Source organism: Oncorhynchus gorbuscha, unplaced genomic scaffold, assembly GCF_021184085.1.
Source record: "Oncorhynchus gorbuscha isolate QuinsamMale2020 ecotype Even-year unplaced genomic scaffold, OgorEven_v1.0 Un_scaffold_4:::fragment_4:::debris, whole genome shotgun sequence".
NCBI lineage: Eukaryota > Metazoa > Chordata > Actinopteri > Salmoniformes > Salmonidae > Oncorhynchus > Oncorhynchus gorbuscha.
In genome coordinates this window covers 166507-187531 of record NW_025745248.1, presented here as the reverse complement: position 1 = coordinate 187531, position 21025 = coordinate 166507, and the positions used below count along the sequence as shown (strand labels likewise).

Below are 21025 nucleotides of genomic sequence, written 5' to 3'. Positions count from 1 at the left end.
TTGCTCTCCCCTATCATCAAACAAGTACTAATGAGAAGACGAAGCTCAGCGCTGCTTCCTATGTCTTATCAGATAGTCACAGTTCATAAACACTACAAGCTCTTCTTTCTCTGTTTAAAATCTTTCTTTCAACTGGCTCTCACAGTCTCACACCAGAATTAGATGTTCATCCATGTTTCTCAAACTTCAAATTACAAAGTGTTTAAGGTTCCCTTTAGGCATTAACTCCAAATGTTTAGGTTTAAGTTTAGGCATTCATTCCAAATGTTTAGGTTTAAGTTTAGGCATTCATTCCAAATGTTTAGGTTTAAGTTTAGGCATTCATTCCGAAATCTAAAACTGGAACTGACAGCGTTTTACCTACTTTGCAGATATGAAACAAACAGACAATCATAATATCAGTCAAAAAATATAGAATTCCCAATTTATGCTACAAAACCTACTTCATAAGAGGTTTTAAAATAGGTTACATTTTCTGCCTAGTGGCGCAGCGCTCTAAGGCACTGCGTCGCAGTGTTGCGGTGTCACTACAGCATCGGGTTAGATCCCAGGTTATGTCATTACCGGCCATGACCGGGAGTTCCATAGGGTGGCGCACAATTGGCCCAGCGTTGGGAGGTTTTAGCTGGGGGGCTTTACTTGGCTCATCACGCTCTAGGGACTCCTTGTGGCGGGTCGGGCGACTGCAGGCTGACTTCCATCATCAGTTGAACAGTGTTTCCTCCGACACATTGGTGAAGCTGGCTTCCTGGTTAAGCGAGCGGGTGTTAAGAAGAGTGGTTTGGCGGGTCAAATTTTGGAGGACGCCTGACTCGGCCTTCGCCTCTCCTGAGCCCGTTGGGGAGTTGCAATGATGAGACAAGATCTTAATCATGAAAAAAGGGGTACTTTTTTAAATAAACGGTTACACTACAGTTCAAAAGTTTGTCAGAAAAGCAAAATTTTTGTCCATTAAAATAACATCAAATTGATCAGAAATACATCAAATTGATCAGAAATGCAGTGTAGACCTAATGTTGTAAATGACTCTTGTAGCTGGAAACAGCTGATTTTTAATGGAATATCTACATAGGCGTACATAGGCCCATTATCAGCAGCCATCACTCTTGTGTTCCAATGGCACGTTGTGTTAGCTAATCCAAGTTCATAATTTTAAAAGGCTAATTGATCATTAGAAAACCCTTCTGCAATTATGTTAGTACAGCTGAAAACTGTTATGCTGATGAAATATGCAATAAAACTGGCCTTCTGTAGACTAGTTGAGTATCTGGAGCATCAGTATTTGTGGGTTCGATTATAGGCTCAAAATGGCCAGAAACAAAATAACTTTCTTCTGAAACTCGTCAGTCTATGCTTGTCCTGAGAAATGAAGGCTATTCCATGCGAGAAATTGCAAATAAACTGAAGATCTCGTACAACGCTGTGTACTACTCCCTTCACAGAACAGCGCGAACTGGCTCTAACCAGAATAGAAAGAGGAGTTGGAGACCCCGGTGCACAACAGCAAGAGGACAAGTACATTGTGTCTAGTTTGAGAAACAGACGCCTCACAAGTCCTCAACTGGCATCTCATTAAATAGTACCAGCAAAACCACCAGTCTCAACGTCAACAGTGAAGAGGCGACTCTTGGATTCTGGCTTTCTAGGCAGAGTTGCAAAGAAAAAGCCATATCTGACTGGCCAATAAAAAGAAAAAATTAAGATGGGCAAAAGAACACAGAGGAACTCTGCCTAGAAGGCCAGCATCCCAGAGTCGCCGCTTCACTCTTGAGCTCAGAATAACTATTCAACACTCAACACCTGTTGAATATGGCCAGTGTCATTCAACGTTGGCAAAACAGCATAATTAAATTGTTGCCAGCATCACAGTTGCAGTCACCAAGCCTAAAAACAGCCTAACTAGCTCTGCTAGGGCAAGTAAAATGGTCAGAGTGAGCTGTTCTCTCATTTGTGTCTGGAAGTAGCTAGCAAGCTAGCCAACGTTAGCCAGTTAGCTTGGGTGCTTGACTGCTGTTGTTAAGACAGAAGGCTTTGATCAACCCTACTCGGCCAGAACGTCCAGTGTGTGCTCTGAACGCTCCTTAGAGATGGGCGGGGCTAAAGCTTAAGAGGGTGTGGACGATGTAGACAAAGAAGAGGTCTCCAGTAGGTGTCCTATAACATTCAAAGGCCATTTTCTCAAAAGTGGGGTTACAAGTTTATCAACTTTCAAAGCAGAATTACCTCCCATTGTTCCTGAACTGTTGTGTGTACCCTTTTCTAGCTCTGTGTCTCTACTTTTATCCAATGTAAAGAAATATTTTAAAAATTTCAAGTTTTGCTACATCAAACTGGGTGCTAAAATGCTGTCTGTTCCACTTTAATGTTAGGCATTAACTCTGAATTGTTAAGGTAAAGGTCAAGGTATGGGATAGGCTTAAAACAAAAGTCTCAAAAACAACATTCTATCGCTGGATTTGAACTTGCAACCTTTGGAATCAGAGGTAGGTGCCTACAATTATCTGCCATCCCTGCCCACAACACCCTAGCAGTCCACAACACCCTAGCAGTCCACAACACCCTAGCAGTCCACAACACCCTAGCAGTCCACAACACCCTAGCAGTCCACAACACCCTAGCAGTCCACAACACCCTAGCAGTCCACAACACCCTAGCAGCGCACAATGCTGCCCCTTGTGGTCGGTTTTCACATCACCTCCCGACATCCTCAGACATGGATGGACGTCAAATACTGACTTATCATGGGGTGACCTGGCTGCTTTCTTTTTTTGGTTACTCTTCTCTTTTCCACACACTCTTCTCTTTTCCACACACTCTTCTATTTTCCACACACTCTTCTCTTTTCCACACACTCTTCTCTTTTCCACACACTCTTCTCTTTTCCACACACTGTTCTCTTTTCCACACACTCTTCTCTTTTCCACACACTCTTCTCTTTTCCACACACTCTTCTCTTTTCCACACACTCTTCTCTTTTCCACACACTCTTCTCTTTTCCACACACTCTTCTCTTTTCCACACACTGTTCTCTTTTCCACAGACTCTTCTCTTTTCCACACACTCTTCTCTTTTCCACACTCTTCTCTTTTCCACACACTGTTCTCTTTTCCACACACTGTTCTCTTTTCCACACACTCTTCTCTTTTCCACACACTCTTCTCTTTTCCACACACTCTTCTCTTTTCCACACACTGTTCTCTTTTCCACACACTCTTCTCTTTTTCACATTCTCTCCCTACGGTGTGTCTCAGCCAGGAATAAGTGGCGTCCATCGGACCCCCAGATCATCTCAGAAGGTCTGTATGCCATTGCTGTGGTGCTGAGTTTCTCCCGCATCGCCTACATCCTGCCAGCCAACGAGAGCTTCGGCCCCCTCCAGATCTCCCTGGGCCGGACGGTGAAGGACATCTTCAAGTTCATGGTCATCTTCATTATGGTGTTTGTGGCCTTCATGATCGGCATGTTCAACCTCTACTCGTATTACCTTGGAGCCAAGTACAACCCTGCCTTCACCACGTGAGTGAGAAAATACAATACACATCCTGCACACACACACACACACACACACACACACACACACACACACACACACACACACACACACACACACACACACACACACACACACACACACACACACACACACACAAATGGAAGATTAGTGAGATGAGTGAAACACATGTTTTTTTTTTGGGGGGGGGGGGGTCAAGTGACATGTTATTTAGGAAAGATACTGGTGGAATCCCACAAGGTCACCTTTCTTTGAAAGCTCTTTTCTGACAGGACAGGTGGAAGTAGTGTCTGGCTACATCTCTGTCCAGTTTATCAATGGAAATCCACTATGATGTTTTCTGGAACCAGCTGGTCCTTTCACATCAGTGATGACAGGCACATTTACTTTTATTTAATGTCCGCCTGTTGATTTTATAGCAACGTCGCAAAGTGATCAGTCTTTATCCTGTGGCAGGCTCATTTAAGAATCATTTGTCAACATTTATCTCAGAGAAAGAAGACACAGTCCTGTTCCCTCCTCTCCTCTCAGAATGTACTTTTACCACTTTAGACTAGAGACACATTATCATTTGATCATTCTATCACTCTTTCTGAAACTGAAACTTTCCACTCAATCATCTCAGTCACTTTGCTAATGGATTTTGGGTCCAGCCTGTCCGTCCGTCAGTCTCAGTCAGTCCGTCAGTCGGTCAGTCATTTTTTATGAGTTAGAGAACTCCTCTGTTCCATCTGTGTGTAGTGAAGTAGAACCACAGAGAACGGTGGAGTCTGGGATGGGTTCTGCTTGGCTGATCACATAGAACCACCAGTCTGCTGAGGCGGTACCGGTACAAACGTTGGACTCATCACCTCTACTCCCTACAGCGGATATTCAGTTTTAGGCCTCTGTCTTGGACTCTAAGACCTGAATGGTACCCTCAAGGGCTGCGTTCACACAGCACACTCAACTTTCTTCCACTAATTGGTCTTTTTGACCAATCACATCAGATCTTTTAACATCAGCTCTTTTTTTGGGGAGCTGATCTAATTGGTCAGAAGACCAATCGAAACGCAGCCTGTGTTGACTTTACCTTGAAACACAGTTGGGATTTGTTTCCGATGTCAGTTTTGAGGAATCCAGCTGATATATTATTCCACTTGAATTCATAGTAACCTATCAACCAGTGAGCTGTTCTGTATGAATTCTACCATTCACAAGTTCTTACTGGCACCACAAGGGGTCACTATGACTCCAATTACTAATGGAGTCAGAAAAGACCATAACAGAAGTCACGTTTTCCAGGTGGAATTTACATCAATCATTTACCTGGTAAAGAAAAGGAATGGGTTGGACTGTATCTTAGGCGAGGTTGAGGAGTGATATTGCAGGTCAGAATACAGGAATGTTGGTGGAGGACAAGGTTTCCAGTGCAGGGTATTCAGTTATTAACTATCTAACGAGAGGATAATTGGAAAGTTGGTCGAATTTGCATGATGCTTCAGAACAGTTGGTTTAGACGTGTGTGTGTGTGTGTGTGTGTGTGTGTGTGTGTGTGTGTGTGTGTGTGTGTGTGTGTGTGTGTGTGTGTGTGTGTGTGTGTGTGTGTGTGTGTGTGTGTGTGTGTGTGTGTGTGTGTGTGTGTGTGTGTGTGTGTGTGTGTGTGTGTACGTATGTGCATGTATCTGCTATCTCTCTGTGTTCTTGAGTATAACAGACATGGCAGCTTTTGATGGAGCATGGTAGTGAGGGCAGGTTTGATGGCTCCGGTGCTGATTGAGGGAGGCAGGTGGTGGTGATAACGATACCCCAGGAGGAAGCACTCTGAGTGGGGGCTGTGGAGAGGGTGAAGGCGGGTCTTTGGAGGATGGCTGGAGGGTTCAGGCAGTGAAGGTACAGCTGGAGTAGGCCTAATGAAGACTGTATGCCCTAATGGCTACTATTCTGGCCTCCAGAACCCAACACACTGACTGACTCACTCACACACAAAAGCACACGTGTGTGTGTGTGTGTGTGTGTGTGTGTGTGTGTGTGTGTGTGTGTGTGTGTGTGTGTGTGTGTGTGTGTGTGTGTGTGTGTGTGTGTGTGTGTGTGTGTGTGTGTGTGTGTGTGTGTGTGTGTGTGTGTGTGTGTGTGTGTGAGAGACACACAACACACACACACACACACACACACACACACACAAAGCAAGAGGAAAGGAGGAATGAGTATGAGTGAAGAGAGGGGGAATGAGAGACTAGAGGGGGATGGAGAGACTAGAGGGGGAAGGAGAGACTAGAGGGGGAAGGAGAGACTAGAGGGGGATGGAGAGACTAGAGGGGAAGGAGAGACTAGAGGGGGAAGGAGAGACTAGAGGGGGAAGGAGAGACTAGAGGGGGAAGGAGAGACTAGAGGGGGAAGGAGAGACTAGAGGGGGAAGGAGAGACTAGAGGGGGAAGGAGAGACTAGAGGGGGAAGGAGAGACTAGAGGGGGAAGGAGAGACTAGAGGGGGATGGAGAGACTAGAGGGGGATGGAGAGACTAGAGGGGGATGGAGAGACTAGAGGGGGATGGAGAGAAGCAGAGGAGGATTCTTGGCTGGCCTGTTTGTGTGGGCACAATAAGGGAAACAGGCCACTGGCACAGACAGGAGAGAGAGAATCAGAGGGATAAGCTGAAGAAGACACACAGACAGAGAACAAACTGAGAAGGAGGGAGAGGGCAAAACCAAAGAGAGTGAGATATATTTTGTGAGAGCTGAAGAGTAGAGAGAGAGGGAGAGGGAGAGAGAGGGGGCCTGGTGGTATGGCATGACAGTTTTGCGTGGGGGTAAAAAGGAACATATGTACAGTACCAGTTAAAAGTTCGCACACATCTTCTCATTCCAGGATTTTTCTTTGTTTTTACTATTTTCTACATCGTAGAACAGTAGTGAAGACATCAAAACTATGAAATAACACATATGGAATCATGCAGTAACCAAAAGAGTTTATATTTGAGATTCTTCAAAGTAGCCATCCTTTGCCTTGATGAGAGCTTTGCACACTCTTGGCATTCTCTCAACCAGCTTCATGAGGTAGTCACCTGGAATGCATTCACTTAACTGGTGTGCCTTGTTAAAAGTTAATTTGGGGAATTTCTTTCCTTCTTAATGTGTTTGAGCCAATGAGTTGTGTTGTGAGAAGGTAGGGGTGGTATTCAGAAGATTGCCCTATTTGGTAAAAGACCAAGTCCATATTAGGTCAAGAAGAGCTCAAATAAACAAAGAGAAAATACAGCCCATCATTACTCTAAGACATGAAGGTCAGTAATTTCAAGAACTTTTAAAGTTTCTTCAAGTGCAGATGCAAAAACCATCAAGCACTATAATGAAACTGGCTCTCATGAGGACTGCCACAGGACAGGAAGACCCAGAGTTACCTCTACTGCAGAGGATAAGTTCATTAGAGTTAACTGCACCTCAGATTGTAGCCCAAATAAATGCTTCAGAGTTCAAATAACAGACACATCTCAACATCAACTGTTCAGAGGAGACTGCGGGAATCAGGCCTTCATGGTCAAATTGCTGCAAAGAAACCGCTACTAAAGGACACCAATAAGAAGAAGAGACTTGCTTGGGCCAAGAAACACGAGCAATGGACATTACACCGGTGGAAATCTGTCCTTTGGTCTGATGAGTCCAACCGCCGTGTCTTTGTGAGATGCAGAGTAGGTGAACGGATGATCTCTTGTCTTTTATTTCCTGAGGATATGCAAGTCGGGATGTGCCGAGAGAGAGAGAGAGAGAGAGAGAGAGAGAGAGAGAGAGAGAGAGAGAGAGAGAGAGAGAGAGAGAGAGAGAGAGAGAGAGAGAGAGAGAGAGAGAGAGAGAGAGAGAGAGAATTTATAGAGCGTGATGGACACTCGTGTTGTCATGAAGCTCCTAATTGCTTCTCTCGCACTGTTCAATTCCCTATTCAATACATATGACCAGAGAAGACACACACACACTACACATACGCCCACTCAAACAAATCACATTGATTAAGACCAGAGGTGCTTACCCGTCTGTCACCATGGATACGGCTCAGCGGCGTGATCGAGGAAAGTTGATCTGAGTTTAATACTTAAAGATGTCCGTCTGCACCACTCTCCTGAGAGATAGCACTGCTAGATGGAGCGAGCGAGGCGGCGAGGGAGGAGAGTAAAGGAGGGAGGGAAGTTCATATATATGAATGCTATAAGGGAGGGATAGAGAGGGAGGGAGAGGATTTTAATATCGGAATGATGAGATAGAGCGAGATACATTTTTATTTATTCATTTAAAGTCGGTAATTTACTGATCTGCAGCATTGATTTCTCTGATTATAGAGAGAGAGAGAGAGAGAGAGAGAGAGAGAGAGAGAGAGAGAGAGAGAGAGAGAGAGAGAGAGTGAGCAAAAGAGAAAGATAGTTAGAGAGAGAGACAGAGTGGAAGGGAGGGAGAGAGTGGCACTGAAGAAAGATCGAGAAAAGGAATAATGGAAAATAAAGTTAGAGAGAGAGAGAGAGAGAGGGAGAGAGAGAGAGAGAGAGAGAGAGAGAGAGAGAGAGAGAGAGAGAGAGAGAGAGAGAGAGAGAGAGAGAGAGAGAGAGAGAGAGAGAGAGAGAGAGAGAGAGAGCGAGCGAGAGGGTCCTACTGTGTGTTCATATCAGTCTCCTGAGGAAGTAGATGAGCAGTAATTGGGTTTGGATTACACACACACACAGACTAGAGATGAGTTTCCGCCATTCTCCCTCGTAGGGAGTGTGTGTGTGTGTGTGTGTGTGTGTGTGTGTGTGTGTGTGTGTGTGTGTGTGTGTGTGTGTGTGTGTGTGTGTGTGTGTGTGTGTGTGTGTGTGTGTGTGTGTGTGTGTGTGTGTGTGTGTGTGTGTGTGTGTGTGTGTGTGTGTGTGTGTGTGTGTGTGTGTGTGTGTGGTGCCTCCCTCTCTCCTGTCAGTGAGGTGCTCTCCTGAGGGTTAAGGCTGACTGTGTCTCTGAAGGCACCCGCTGTGACCAGCTGTTAGGGAACTAGACAGAAGTGTTTAATGACGGCATCAATATCCGCTGGTCTGCTCTCTGTGTGAATAGGAGGGGTAGTGGTAGCCGGCGACTGATAGAATAGTTTCACGTATAGAAAGGACTACTGTATCTCTGCAGACAAGTGGGGATGTCCGTGTATGTCATAAGCTTCTATTAGAAACCTCTCCTTTTCCCTGCCTAATAACATGTACATTCATTTCTAAATACATGGAAAGAGTCTTGCATATTGACGTTGGTTTGTCACGTGAGCCCCAGGTCAGAGGAAAGGGAAGTCAATAAACATCAGCAAGGATCAAGTGGATGGACTATCATATGGGGGTCTGAATACCGTTCCACATGAGAACATTGTCCAATAGAGAGAGAATGTAGGTTTATTCAGCCATGGTACCACATGCATGTACTGTACACACTGGGCCTTGCAGCACATCGAGCTGACATATGACATATTGTTAGTTATTTTAGCGAGTTACTACAGAGTTAACCCGAGTTCTAAGATCTTGTGAGTCTGTGAGAAGACAGAGATACAGAGAACAAGACATAGATAGCGAGATGTAGGTTAAGCAGTGTTCTCCACTCTTCCTAGAAAGATGAAGTGTGTGTGGCTCTAAGCGCCGAAAGAGGAGAGGTTTATTATTGAAGTGCACACACAGGCCTGTAGCCGACATCTCTCGTCCCCTTCACCCCTCGCTCTTGCTTTGCTATTCATTGAATGTTTATTTGGCAGTATTGCGTCCAAATGTCGGTGTTCTTTAGGCAAAGTGTATGTTTAGATCACTCCACACCCCCCCAGAGCTTGGGTGTCTGACAGCGCTAGCTAGAGCAATGTCACCTCATTCGACCAACCTGTTCTCATGAAACGAAACGAGGGCGCAGGCCATGAGCACTGAGACTAAAAGCAGAACCAAATGGACTGGACTGGACTGGACTAGACTAGACTGGACCAGACGTTTCCAACCTGTTCCGTTCCATGCACCAAATCACAGACAAAAGCCCTGGGCTTTTTCCAAAGTGGAACAGGAGAACTGGCTTTGCCTCTTCGATTGAGCTTTCCTGGTGGGGGGATAATGTTTTGGAATTGTTCATGATTCATCAGCTATTTCATCAGTGCCAGCTCATAAACTCTACTAAAAGAACACTATACTCTGGTTTACAGACTCATGCTTGCGTGTGCATCCGTGTGTGTTTCCCCAGGGTGGAGGAGAGCTTTAAGACTCTGTTCTGGTCCATCTTCGGTCTGTCGGAGGTGATCTCCGTGGTCCTGAAGTATGACCATAAGTTCATAGAGAATATTGGCTATGTGCTGTTTGGGGTCTATAACGTCACTATGGTGGTGGTTCTACTCAACATGCTCATCGCTATGATCAATAGCTCCTACCAAGAGATAGAGGTCAGTTCTATTAATAACCCATTCATATAGAGGGCAGTCCTATTAATAACTCATTCATATAGAGGGCAGTCCTATTAATAACTCATTCATATAGAGGTCAGTCCTATTAATAACTCATTCATGTAGAGGTCAGTCCTATTAATTACTTATTCATATAGAGGGCAGTCCTATTAATAACTCATTAATATAGAGGTCAGTCCTATTAATTACTTATTCATATAGAGGGCAGTCCTATTAATAACTCATTCATATAGAGGGCAGTCCTATTAATAACTCATTCATATAGAGGTCAGTCCTATTAATAACTCATTCATATAGAGGTCAGTCCTATTAATTACTTATTCATATAGTGGGCAGTCCTATTAATAACTCATTCATATAGAGGGCAGTCCTATTAATAACTCATTCATATAGAGGGCAGTCCTATTAATTACTTATTCATATAGAGGGCAGTCCTATTAATAACTCATTCATAAAGAAGTCAGTCCTATTAATAACTCATTCATATAGAGGGCAGTCCTATTAATAACACATTCATATAGAGGGCAGTCCTATTAATAACTCATTCATATAGAGGGCAGTCCTATTAATAACTCATTCATAAAGAAGTCAGTCCTATTAATAACTCATTCATATAGAGGGCAGTCCTATTAATAACTCATTCATATAGAGGGCAGTCCTATTAATAACTCATTCATATAGAGGGCAGTCCTATTAATAACTCATTCATATAGAGGGCAGTCCTATTAATAACTCATTCATAAGGAGTCAGTTCTATTAATAACTCATTCACATAGAGGTCAGTCCTATTAATAACTCATTCACATAGAGGTCAGTAGTATTAATAACTCATTCATATCGGAGTCAGTCCTATTAATAACTCATTCATTAGGAATTATCCAATCTTACATTTATAATCATACAATGGTCGTGTTATGATAATGTTTAGTCAAAGAAACAAATATTCAGTGTGAAATATTGTTAATCCCACATGACTGTACCAATGTGTGTGTTTATGTGTGCGGTGTGCGCATGCATTCATTTGTTTGTGTCTGTATGTCCATGTGTGTGTGTCCCCTCCAGACAGATGCAGATGTAGAGTGGAAGTTTGCCCGTGCCAAGCTGTGGATGTCCTACTTTGACGAGGGTCGCACTCTGCCCGCTCCTTTCAACATGGTGCCTTCTCCCAAATCCTGGTACTACCTAGTCCTCCGCACCAAGGCCTGCATCGTTCACCTCTGCAAGGCCAAGGGGCGTCGCCATGACAACGAGCTAGAGATGGGCATGCTTAACCCACGACTCAAGGTCAGAGGGGAGAGGGCAAAGGTCAAAAGTCAAACCCTCATTGTATCAATACATACTGTAGATGCTAGTAAGTGTTTGATCTTATACCAAGCTATTTTCAGTGATAATTTTTTAAATACAATTTTTAATGTATTTTGTTTGTTTAGCTTATTGGAATACCAGGTGAGAATTTGCTGTGAATGGTGCTGAGCAGATCCTTGGTAAATCTTACAACATTTGCACACACTGTATATAGGCTTTTCTATTATCATTTACATTACATTTAAGTCATTTAGCAGACGCTCTTATCCAGAGCGACTTACAAATTATGTTATTGACTATACATGTGTTTATCCCATGTGTAACTCTGTGTTGTTTCTGTCGCACTGCTTTGCTCTATCTTGGCCAGGTCGCAGTTGTAAATGAGAACGTGTTCACAACTGACCTACCTGGTTAAATAAAGGTGAAATAAAAACAATATATTTAAAAAAGTCAGTCTTGCCAAAGCATAGCTGAACATCCAGGGAGGCATGGTGCCAAATCTAAATGCCACTGCACAATGTTTTGCCAAAGCTGTTGCAAAAGCCGCTTGGGTTATTTTGGTGATGGATGTGTTGTGGAGACTATTGGATGTATTTCAAAGGCTTCAGGATGTATTATAGGAGCTGTTGGATATGCCCGCTCCTACCTAATGCTTAACCTGGTTTGTAGAGGCAGGATTGGTTTTATAGAACTCCCTCTGTGGGTAGACAGAGAGCTGATGGCTCGGCTATGAAACACAACTGAGCAGAGCATCAGGTGAGCAATCGATACGCAGACTCACACTAGACCTTAGGAAGAAGGGACAAAATGTAAAGTGAGTTTGTTTGGAGCGAACTGCAGCGGTTTCTCTCTTCCTGAAGGAGATATGCATGTATACGGCATCTTGCTTCACTTTTAGAGTGTTTGTGTACGTCGTGTACATTGTGTTTGTAACTGTTTGTTATTGAGCGTGTGTTTGTGTGTGTGTATGTGTGTGTTTGTGTGTTAGTATACAGGGCTATTTTCAGGACCCATTGCAGTTTGGTGCCATGTCTCGTTCTGCCATGCCACTGATGATGTCAAGCTTAGCAGCCTTTCGAGCCCCAGATCTGTGTGTGAATATCTATGTGCATGTGCGTGCATGCATGTCTGTGCGCGTGCTTGTGTGTACGTGTGTGTGTGTGTGTGTTTGAGCGTATCTCCTGCCAACATGAAAATAAGGACTCGTAGGACACTAAGTAAATCTAGAAGAGGACATTAAAACTAGGTCATTGATATTTAGCAGAGCAGATACATCAACACCCAGTGACATAATACACATTATTCCAAGGTAATAGGAATCATGTTTGCAGCACAGAAATAAATAACATATAATACAGTATTATTTTCTATCTTTTTATATACACCGTTTCTTAATTTTCAAAACTATTTTCTACATTGTAGAATAATACTGTAGACATCAAAACTATGAAATAGCACATATGGAATCATGTAGTAACCAAAAAAGGGTCAAACAAAAGTAAATAGATTTTAGATTCTTCAAAGTAGCCACCCTTTGCCTTGATGACAGCTTTGCATTCTCTCAACCAGCTTCATGAGGAATGATTTTCCAATCATCTTGAAGGAGTTCCCACATACGCTGAGCACTTGTTGGCTGTTTTTCCTTCACTCTGCAGTCTATCTCATCCCAAACCATCTCAATTGGGTTGAGGATGGGTGATTGTGGAGGCCAGGTCATCTGATGCAGCACTCCGTCACTATTTGTCTTGATCAAATAGCCCTTACACTGCCTGGAGGTGTCTTTTGGGTCATTGTCCTGTTGAACAACAAATTATAGTTTGTAACCAGCATGGCTACCACATGTGTAAATAGTACCCGCAAAACACCAGTCTCAACGTCAACAGTGAAGAGGCGACACCGGGATGCTGGCCACGCCGCATCACACTTACCACGCCGCATATTGGTCCTCTGATCCGTTTCGCCTCTCCTCTTCGGAAGAAGAGGAGGAAATTCATTACATCAACTAAACTGATTGAAATGATTTTAGCAAGTGACCCGGTAAGGGATCATAGCTTTCACCTGGATTCACCTGGTCAGGAAAGAGCAGGTGTTCCTAATGTTTTAAACACTATATATTTTTATTCCGGACTCTGACATTGCTTGTTCTGATATTTCTTAATTTATATATTTTTATTTTGGGGTTATGGGTGTATTGTATTATTTTGTATTGCCAGCTTTTACTGCACCGTTGGAGCTAGAAACACAAGCATTTTACTGCACTACTGGAGCTAGAAACACAAGCATTTTACTGCACTGTTGGAGCTAGAAACACAAGCATTTTACTGCACTGTTGGAGCTAGAAACACAAGCATTTTACTGCACTGTTGGAGCTAGAAACACAAGCATTTTACTGCACTGTTGGAGCTAGAAACATAAGCATTTTACTGCACTGTTGGAGCTAGAAACACAAGCATTTTACTGCACTGTTGGAGCTAGAAACACAAGCATTTTACTGCACTGTTGGAGCTAGAAACACAAGCATTTTACTGCACTGTTGGAGCTAGAAACACAAGCATTTTACTGCACTGTTGGAGCTAGAACACAAGCATTTTGTTTCCCCTGCAAGTCTGTGTATGCGACCAATAAACTTTGATTTGATTTTACCTAGATTTGCAGTGACTCATATGGCTGTCATGCTCTCTAACCTCCTCTCTAGCGTCTCATTTTGTGTTGTTGTGTCTAACTCGTCCTCATATATAACTTATGTTATTGATGCACTGCAACAACAAAATGTAACTTAAGTCAAGGTCGGTCATCTGTCTTCTCTAGTTGTTCCTGCATACTGAATACTAGTTGATCCTGCCAATTTAGACCAGAGCTCTCCATCCCTGTTCCTGGAGCGGACTGACAAAGTGTAGTCAACTTTGTTCTAAGGGCAGGAAATAGCTGACTGGTTTAGGGCAGAACAAATCCGATTGGGTTTCGAAAAGCTCAATGGGCGGAGTTTAACAGATGCACAACTTTTGAAAACATGGCGGAGGTTTGAACAGAGAATCTTTTTACAAACCAGTTGGTTGGTTTAGGGCAGAACAAATCCGATCAGATTATTTTTGCTCTTAGAACAAAGTTGACTAGACTTTTTATGTCAATCTGCGTTCGCAGAGAACTAGCTTCCTGTAGTTTTTCACTCCAGCCCTAGTTGTAACTAACCCGACTCAGCTTATCAAGCAGCTAATTATTTTTAATCAGGTTTGTTAGTTTATGTTTGGAGTGAAAATCTACTAATATATATGAACTCATGTTGTGTTGTTGCAGGGCAAACGCTACAGAGCCCACGGTCGACCACGAGAGGAATCCACTCTCAGAAAACCCATCAAACATCCCACCAGATACCAGGTACGAGAGATATATAGAAAGTAAGCAAGAAGGAAAGAGGGGAAGGTAGAGGTAATATGTGAGAAATATCAGAGGGGAATGAGTGGGCGAAGAAGGAAAGAAAACGAGGCGACAAAGGTTTAATGAGGTATCGAGAAATTGATTTAGTGGGAGCAGGTAATGGCTGAATAAATGAGCAGGAGTGTGGAGTGATTGACTGAATGAGGAAAGGTCTTTCTGTCCACCTTTGCCCTGTGGGAAATCTTCTCTCTTCCTCTGTCATGAGGTCATTCTATTGTGCCTCTCACAGACCATTATGCTTCTCTCTAAAAGCCTTTCTCCTGACACACACAATTTATTTTGGTATGTCAGGTCAGCTTCTCACAGTGAGTGCGTATGTAGTGCACACAGGATGGCGGGTAGCCTAGCAGTTAAAGCATGAGGCCAGTAGCTGAAATGTCGCTGGTTCAAAACCCTGAGCTGTCATGGCGAAATATCTGTTGATTTGCCCTTGAGCAAGGTACTTAACTCTAATTTGCTCCAGGTGTGCCATGACCCTGTAAAACAATACATTTCACTGCACCCATCTATATATATTTATGGACCGGTTCCGAGAGCATTTCAGTGCATGGACTGACTGAGTGGGTCTTAGAGAGAGCTACGTGTGTAGTCTCTATAGGGTTAAGATCAGTGCTTACCATTCGGAGCTGATCAGTGAGACACAGTGTGTGTGTGGGTGGAGGGGGGGGGTCTGGATATGCGCCTGTGTGTGTGTGTGTGGGGGGGGGTCTGGATGTGCACCTGTGTGTGTGTGTGTGTGTTTATGGTCAGCTTTCATAACCAACTCTTCTCCACTTCTCTCCCCTTCATATTTTTCTCACCTCTCCTCCCCTGCTCCCTCTCTCTTCTCTGTCGTACTGCAGAAGATCATGAAGCGTCTCATTAAGCGCTATGTTCTGAAAGCTCAGGTTGACAGGGAGAACGATGAAGTCAATGAAGGTGAAAATCGAATCTCCTTTAATGTCGCCTTTATGTACCTCAGCAGATGCTACCTGCCTGGATGGGTATTGTCAGTGCGAGTGTATGTAATGTATCCTGCAGAGTAACTTAAAGGATCACAGTCTGATCCTCTCTCCTCAATGTTAGTTCATTCTTAACAGCATGTAATAGAACAGCAGCAGTGTGTGTGTGTGTGTGTGTGTGTGTGTGTGTGTGTGTGTGTGTGTGTGTGTGTGTGTGTGTGTGTGTGTGTGTGTGTGTGTGTGTGTGTGTGTGTGTGTGTGTGTGTGTGTGTGTGTGTGTGTGTGTGTGTGTGTGTGTGTGTGTGTGTGTGTGTGTGTGTGTGTGTATCTGTGTTCATGTGCGTATGTGTTTGTGTGTGTTTCACTCATTCATGTGTGTGTGTGTGTGTGTGTGTGTGTGTGTGTGTGTGTGTGTGTGTGTGTGTGTGTGTGTGTGTGTGTGTGTGTGTGTGTGTGTGTGTGTGTGTGTGTGTGTGTGTGTGTGTGTGTGTGTGTGTGTGTGTGTGTGTGTGTGTGTGTGTGTGTGTTTTAGGGGAACTGAAGGAGATCAAGCAGGACATCTCCAGCCTGCGCTATGAGCTCCTGGAGGAGAAGTCTCAGGCCACCGGAGAACTGGCTGACATCATCACACAACTCAGTGACACATTTGTCAAGAACGCCACCAAAAAAAACCTAAGAGAGAGGGGAGAAGGGGTAGGAGACAGGCGTGGGGGAGGCATGAAAATAGAGGGAGAGTGAGAGGTGGGGAGGGGAAGAGAACTGGTGGACAGAGAGAATTAGAGAAAGAGCGAGAGAGTGATGGAGAGAGTGGATGAAAAGATGGTCAGGGATGAGAGTTGAAAGAGTGGCTTTCTGGGGAGTAGATTCCCTGATCTAATTAGTGGAGGGAGGAGAGTGAGATAGGACAGGAGGAGAAGAGAGAAAGGGAGGAGATCAGTGGGACGGAGGGAGAAGAGAGGAGGCAGGAGAGAGGAAAAGTGACAGAGGGAGGAGGCTCTGAACAGCGCGAGGGGAATATAGGGGATGTTTAGAGTAGAATTCCGAGGCAGCAACGAAAGATGACCCACGCAGCCACACTACATCAACTCAACGAGAGAGACAGAGAGAGAGAGAGAGAGAGAGAGAGAGAGAGAGAGAGAGAGAGAGAGAGAGAGAGAGAGAGAGAGAGAGAGAGAGAGAGAGAGAGAGAGAGAGAGAGAGAGAGAGAGAGAGAGACACACACAGAGAGAGACACACGCACAGAGAGAGAGAGACACACACAGAGAGAGACACACACACACAGAGAGAGAGAGAGAGAGACACACACAGAGAGAGAGAGAGACAAGCACACGGAGAGAGAGATAAACAGAGAGAGAGAGAAACACAGAGAGAGAGAGAAACACAGAGAGAGAGAGAGAGAGAAAGTTGAATGGTTTTCTGTAACTGCAGACAACTAGCCCAGGCTGTCTTTACCTGAAGTATTGTGCCACATAGCAGTCCACTGTTTCAGGAAGATAAATATAATGACCCTTTTTTATAGAGCAGGCAATCTAATTAACACATTGGCCAATGGCCATATATTCACACATATACGGAATGAGTTCACACACACACACTTATTGAATTATTCATTTGTTTCCAGACACCCAGTGGAGGTTGCACAAGATTTTTCAGTTCATTGAAATAGCATTTGAAACTCTGAAGTCGGAATCTGTAGCGGTGAAACTGTCGAGTCCGTTTACGATATTACAACAATAAAGACATTACCTCAAACAAAGAACCCCTCGGACATCATTGCCAGCACGATAGAAGTGCAGAATGTCTTCTTTTTTTACCACAATGCAGAATGCTCCTCTGCCCCGTTTCAATAACAAAACAATAAGGAAAGCGCCTGGGGCTACCAGTGGCGCCATTTCACCAAATGCGGATCTCAGCTTCAAACTGTATCTTTGTTTTGTGTGTGTGTGTGTGTGAGAGAAGAGAGAGCGACACTGTCTATCTATACAGTGGCAAGAAAAAGTATGTATCATAAAATGTGATCTGATCTTCTTCTAAGTCACAACAATAGACAAACACAGTGTGCATAAACTAATTACACACAAATTATTGCATTTTTCTTGTCTATATTGAATACATAATTTAAACTTTCCAGGTGTAGGTTGGAAAAAGTATGTGAACCTCCTAGGCTAATGACTTCTCCAAAAGCTAATTGGAGAAGTCATTAGGTAACCTTGAGACGAGATTGGAGATGTTGGTTAGAGCTGCCCTGCCCTATAAAAAAAACACTTCAAATGAAGCATTGAAGCATTGCAATTCACAAGAAGCATTGCCTGATGTGAACCGTGCCTTGAACAAAATATATCTTAAAATACCTCAAATTAAGAATTGTTGACTTGCATAAAGCTGGAAATGGTTACAAAAGTATCTCTAAAAACCTTGATGGTCAATAGTCCATGGCAAGACAAATTGTCTATAAATGGAGAAAGTTCAGCACTGCTGCTACTCTCCCTAGGGGTGGCCGTCCTGCAAAGATAACTGCAAGAGCACAGCGCAGAATGGTCAATGAGGTTAAGAAGAATCCTAGAGTGTCAGCTAAAGACATCTCTGGAACGTGCTAACATCTCTGTTGACGAGTCTACGATATGTAAAACACTAAACAAGAATGGTGTTCATGGGAGGACACCACGGAAGAAGCCACTGCTGTCCAAAAAACACTGCTGCACGTCTCAGGTTCACAAAAGAGCACCTGGATGTTCCACAGCACTACTGGCAAAATATTCTGTGGACAGATGAAACTACAGTTGACTTGTTTGGAAGGAACACAACACTGTTTGGAGAGCAAAAAGGCACAGCACACCAACATCAGAACCTCATCCCCACTGTAAAGTATGATGGGAGCATCGTGGTTTGGAGTTGCTTTGCTGCTTCAGGGCCTGGACATTTTGCTATCATTGACGGAAAAATGAATTCCCAAGTTTATCAAGACATTTTGCAGGAGAATGTAAAGCTATCTGTCTGCCAATTGAAGCTCAACAGAGTGATGCAACAGGACAAGGACAAGTGGCATGACCTCAAGAGAGCAGTTCACACCTGACATCCCAAGAATATTGCTGAACTGATACAGTTTTGTAAAGAGGAATGGTCCAAAATTCCTCCTGACCGTTGTGCAGGTCTGATCCGTAACCACAGAAAACATTTGGTTGAGGTCATTGCTGCAAAAAGGAGGGTCAACCAGTTATTAAATCCAAATGTTCACATACTTTTCCCACTCTGCACGGTGAATGTTACTGCACTGTGAATGTTCAATAAAGACATGGAAACGTATAGATGTTTGTGTGTTATTAGTTTAAGTGTTTGTCTGTTGTTGTGACTCAGATCAAATTTATGACATATTTATGCAGAAATCCAGGTAAATCGAAAGGGTTCACATACTTTTACTTGCCACTGTATGTGTGTCAATTGAAAGAGTTCATCATTGTTAAAAGAAAAAACGCTTAACATTTTCATTCAAGGACAACAAAACAGAATAGAGACTCAAGATACTGTATTTTTCACTTGTATGGGGAAAATATTGATTAAAAAAAAGATTGTATATTTTGATCTTGAATTAAAAGGAATACACTGGATATTGTGTTTGATTCATTCTGTTTTGTTAATCAGTCTGGACCATCTGATTTTATTGAGCTGATCAAATATGATTGTTCTGTTGTTAACTCAATGACACGCACCCAAGCAGGACCGAACATCTGGCGACAACGTCATTCTGTGTCCATACGCACTGGCAAGGGCACCGCCACACACTGCGCAAACAGTCTGCTTATGCATTGTGAAAATATACTGTGGACACACACACACACACACACACACACACACACACACACACACACACACACACACACACACACACACACACACACACACACACACACACACACACACACACACACACACAACCTGAGGAGTACAATGGAAAACAGGATTATGGAGTCAACTAGCTAACTTGTCGAAACATTCTGATACATTTTTGTTTTGTAGACATATAAGCTTGAAATGGGCATGGTCTAATTGATTTTTTTTTAAACTAAAAGATATAAGATTAGCTTTTTTAATTTACCATAAAAATCTTTTTTTTTCTGGTTGCTTATCAAAGTTAGTCGGCTAACTGATTAATCCTGCTTTGTAGTATGCCCCTCTGGGCAAATGTGGGCCGATAGATATTGTGTAGGCCTACTGTACACACATTCTGACACAAGCATGTGTCAGTCATTTATAATTCCTCCATTCCACTCAATTAAACAAATGGCAGCTAGCAACCCTACCTACGTAACCGAAACATCCTGCAAAAACTGTTCAGACTTCCCCCAAAATCTGTGCATTCAGACCTTGTTCAGTGTGTGTGTGTGTGTGTGTGTTTGTCTATTTGTGTACTGTACGTGTATATGTATGAAAACTAAAGTCTACACACATGACCTTATGGGAACATTGTCACAATGTGATTGTTCTACAATGAGTTGGTCAAAACAAGCATTGTGATTGGTTGAGACACATTCTAAGTCATACTAATAAAAAAAAAGTTTAGCACGGGTAAGCCCAGTGGTGGAAAAAGTACCCAATTGTCATACGTGAGTAAGAGTAAAGATACCTTAATGGAAAATGACTCAAGTAAAATTGAAAGTCACCCAGTAAAACACTACTTGAGTTTAAGTCTAAAAGCACACTATGGTGCATTCGTAAAGAATTCAGACCCCATGACTTTTTCCACATTTCGTTACGTTACAGCCTTATTCTAAAAAAATAAAAATAAAAACTAATCAATCTACACACAATACCCCATAATGGCAAAGCGAACACAGTTGAGACATTTTTGCAAATCTATGAAAAAATGTTATACATAAGTTTCCAGACCCTAACTGAGCTCAGGTGCATCCTGTTTCCATTGATTATCCTTGAGATGTTTCTACAACTTGATTGGAGTCCACCTGCGGTAAATTCCATTGATTGGATATGATTTGGAAAGGCACACACCTGTCTATGTAAAGGTCCCACTGTTGACAGTGAATGTCAGAGCAAAAACCAAGCCATGAGGTCGAAGGAATTGTCCGTAGAGCTCAGAGACAGGATTGTGTCGAGGCACAGATCTGGGGAAGGGTACAAACATATTTATGCAGCATTGAAGGTCCCCAAGAACATAGTGGCCTCAATAATTCTTAAATGGAAGAAGTTTGGAACCCACGAAGACTTTTCCTAGAGCTGGACGCCCGGCCAAACTGAGCAATCGGGGGAGAAGGGCCTTGGTCAGGGAGGTGACCAAGGACCCAATAATCACTCTGACAGAGCTCCAGAGTTCCTCTTTGAAGATGGGAGAACCTTCCAAATGGACAACCATCTCTGCTGCACTCCACCAATCAGGCCTTTATGGTAGAGTAGCCAGACAGAAGCCACTCCTC

At 43.3% G+C, this 21025-nt stretch overlaps 1 protein-coding gene across 1 annotated transcript in view; it reads left to right on the top strand.

The window, feature by feature from the left end:
- The window catches only part of LOC124018144 (short transient receptor potential channel 7-like), a 56854-nt gene extending 40156 nt beyond the window's left edge, over positions 1-16698 (top strand). Inside the window, exons 4-9 of the mRNA XM_046333415.1 lie at positions 3252-3516; positions 9702-9897; positions 10981-11202; positions 14518-14598; positions 15501-15576; positions 16132-16698. Of these exons, the coding sequence (XP_046189371.1) occupies positions 3252-3516; positions 9702-9897; positions 10981-11202; positions 14518-14598; positions 15501-15576; positions 16132-16337 (1046 nt within the window). The 3' untranslated portion in view covers positions 16338-16698. The remainder of the gene's footprint in view (positions 1-3251; positions 3517-9701; positions 9898-10980; positions 11203-14517; positions 14599-15500; positions 15577-16131) is intronic.
- Positions 16699-21025: the final 4327 nt, after the last annotated feature.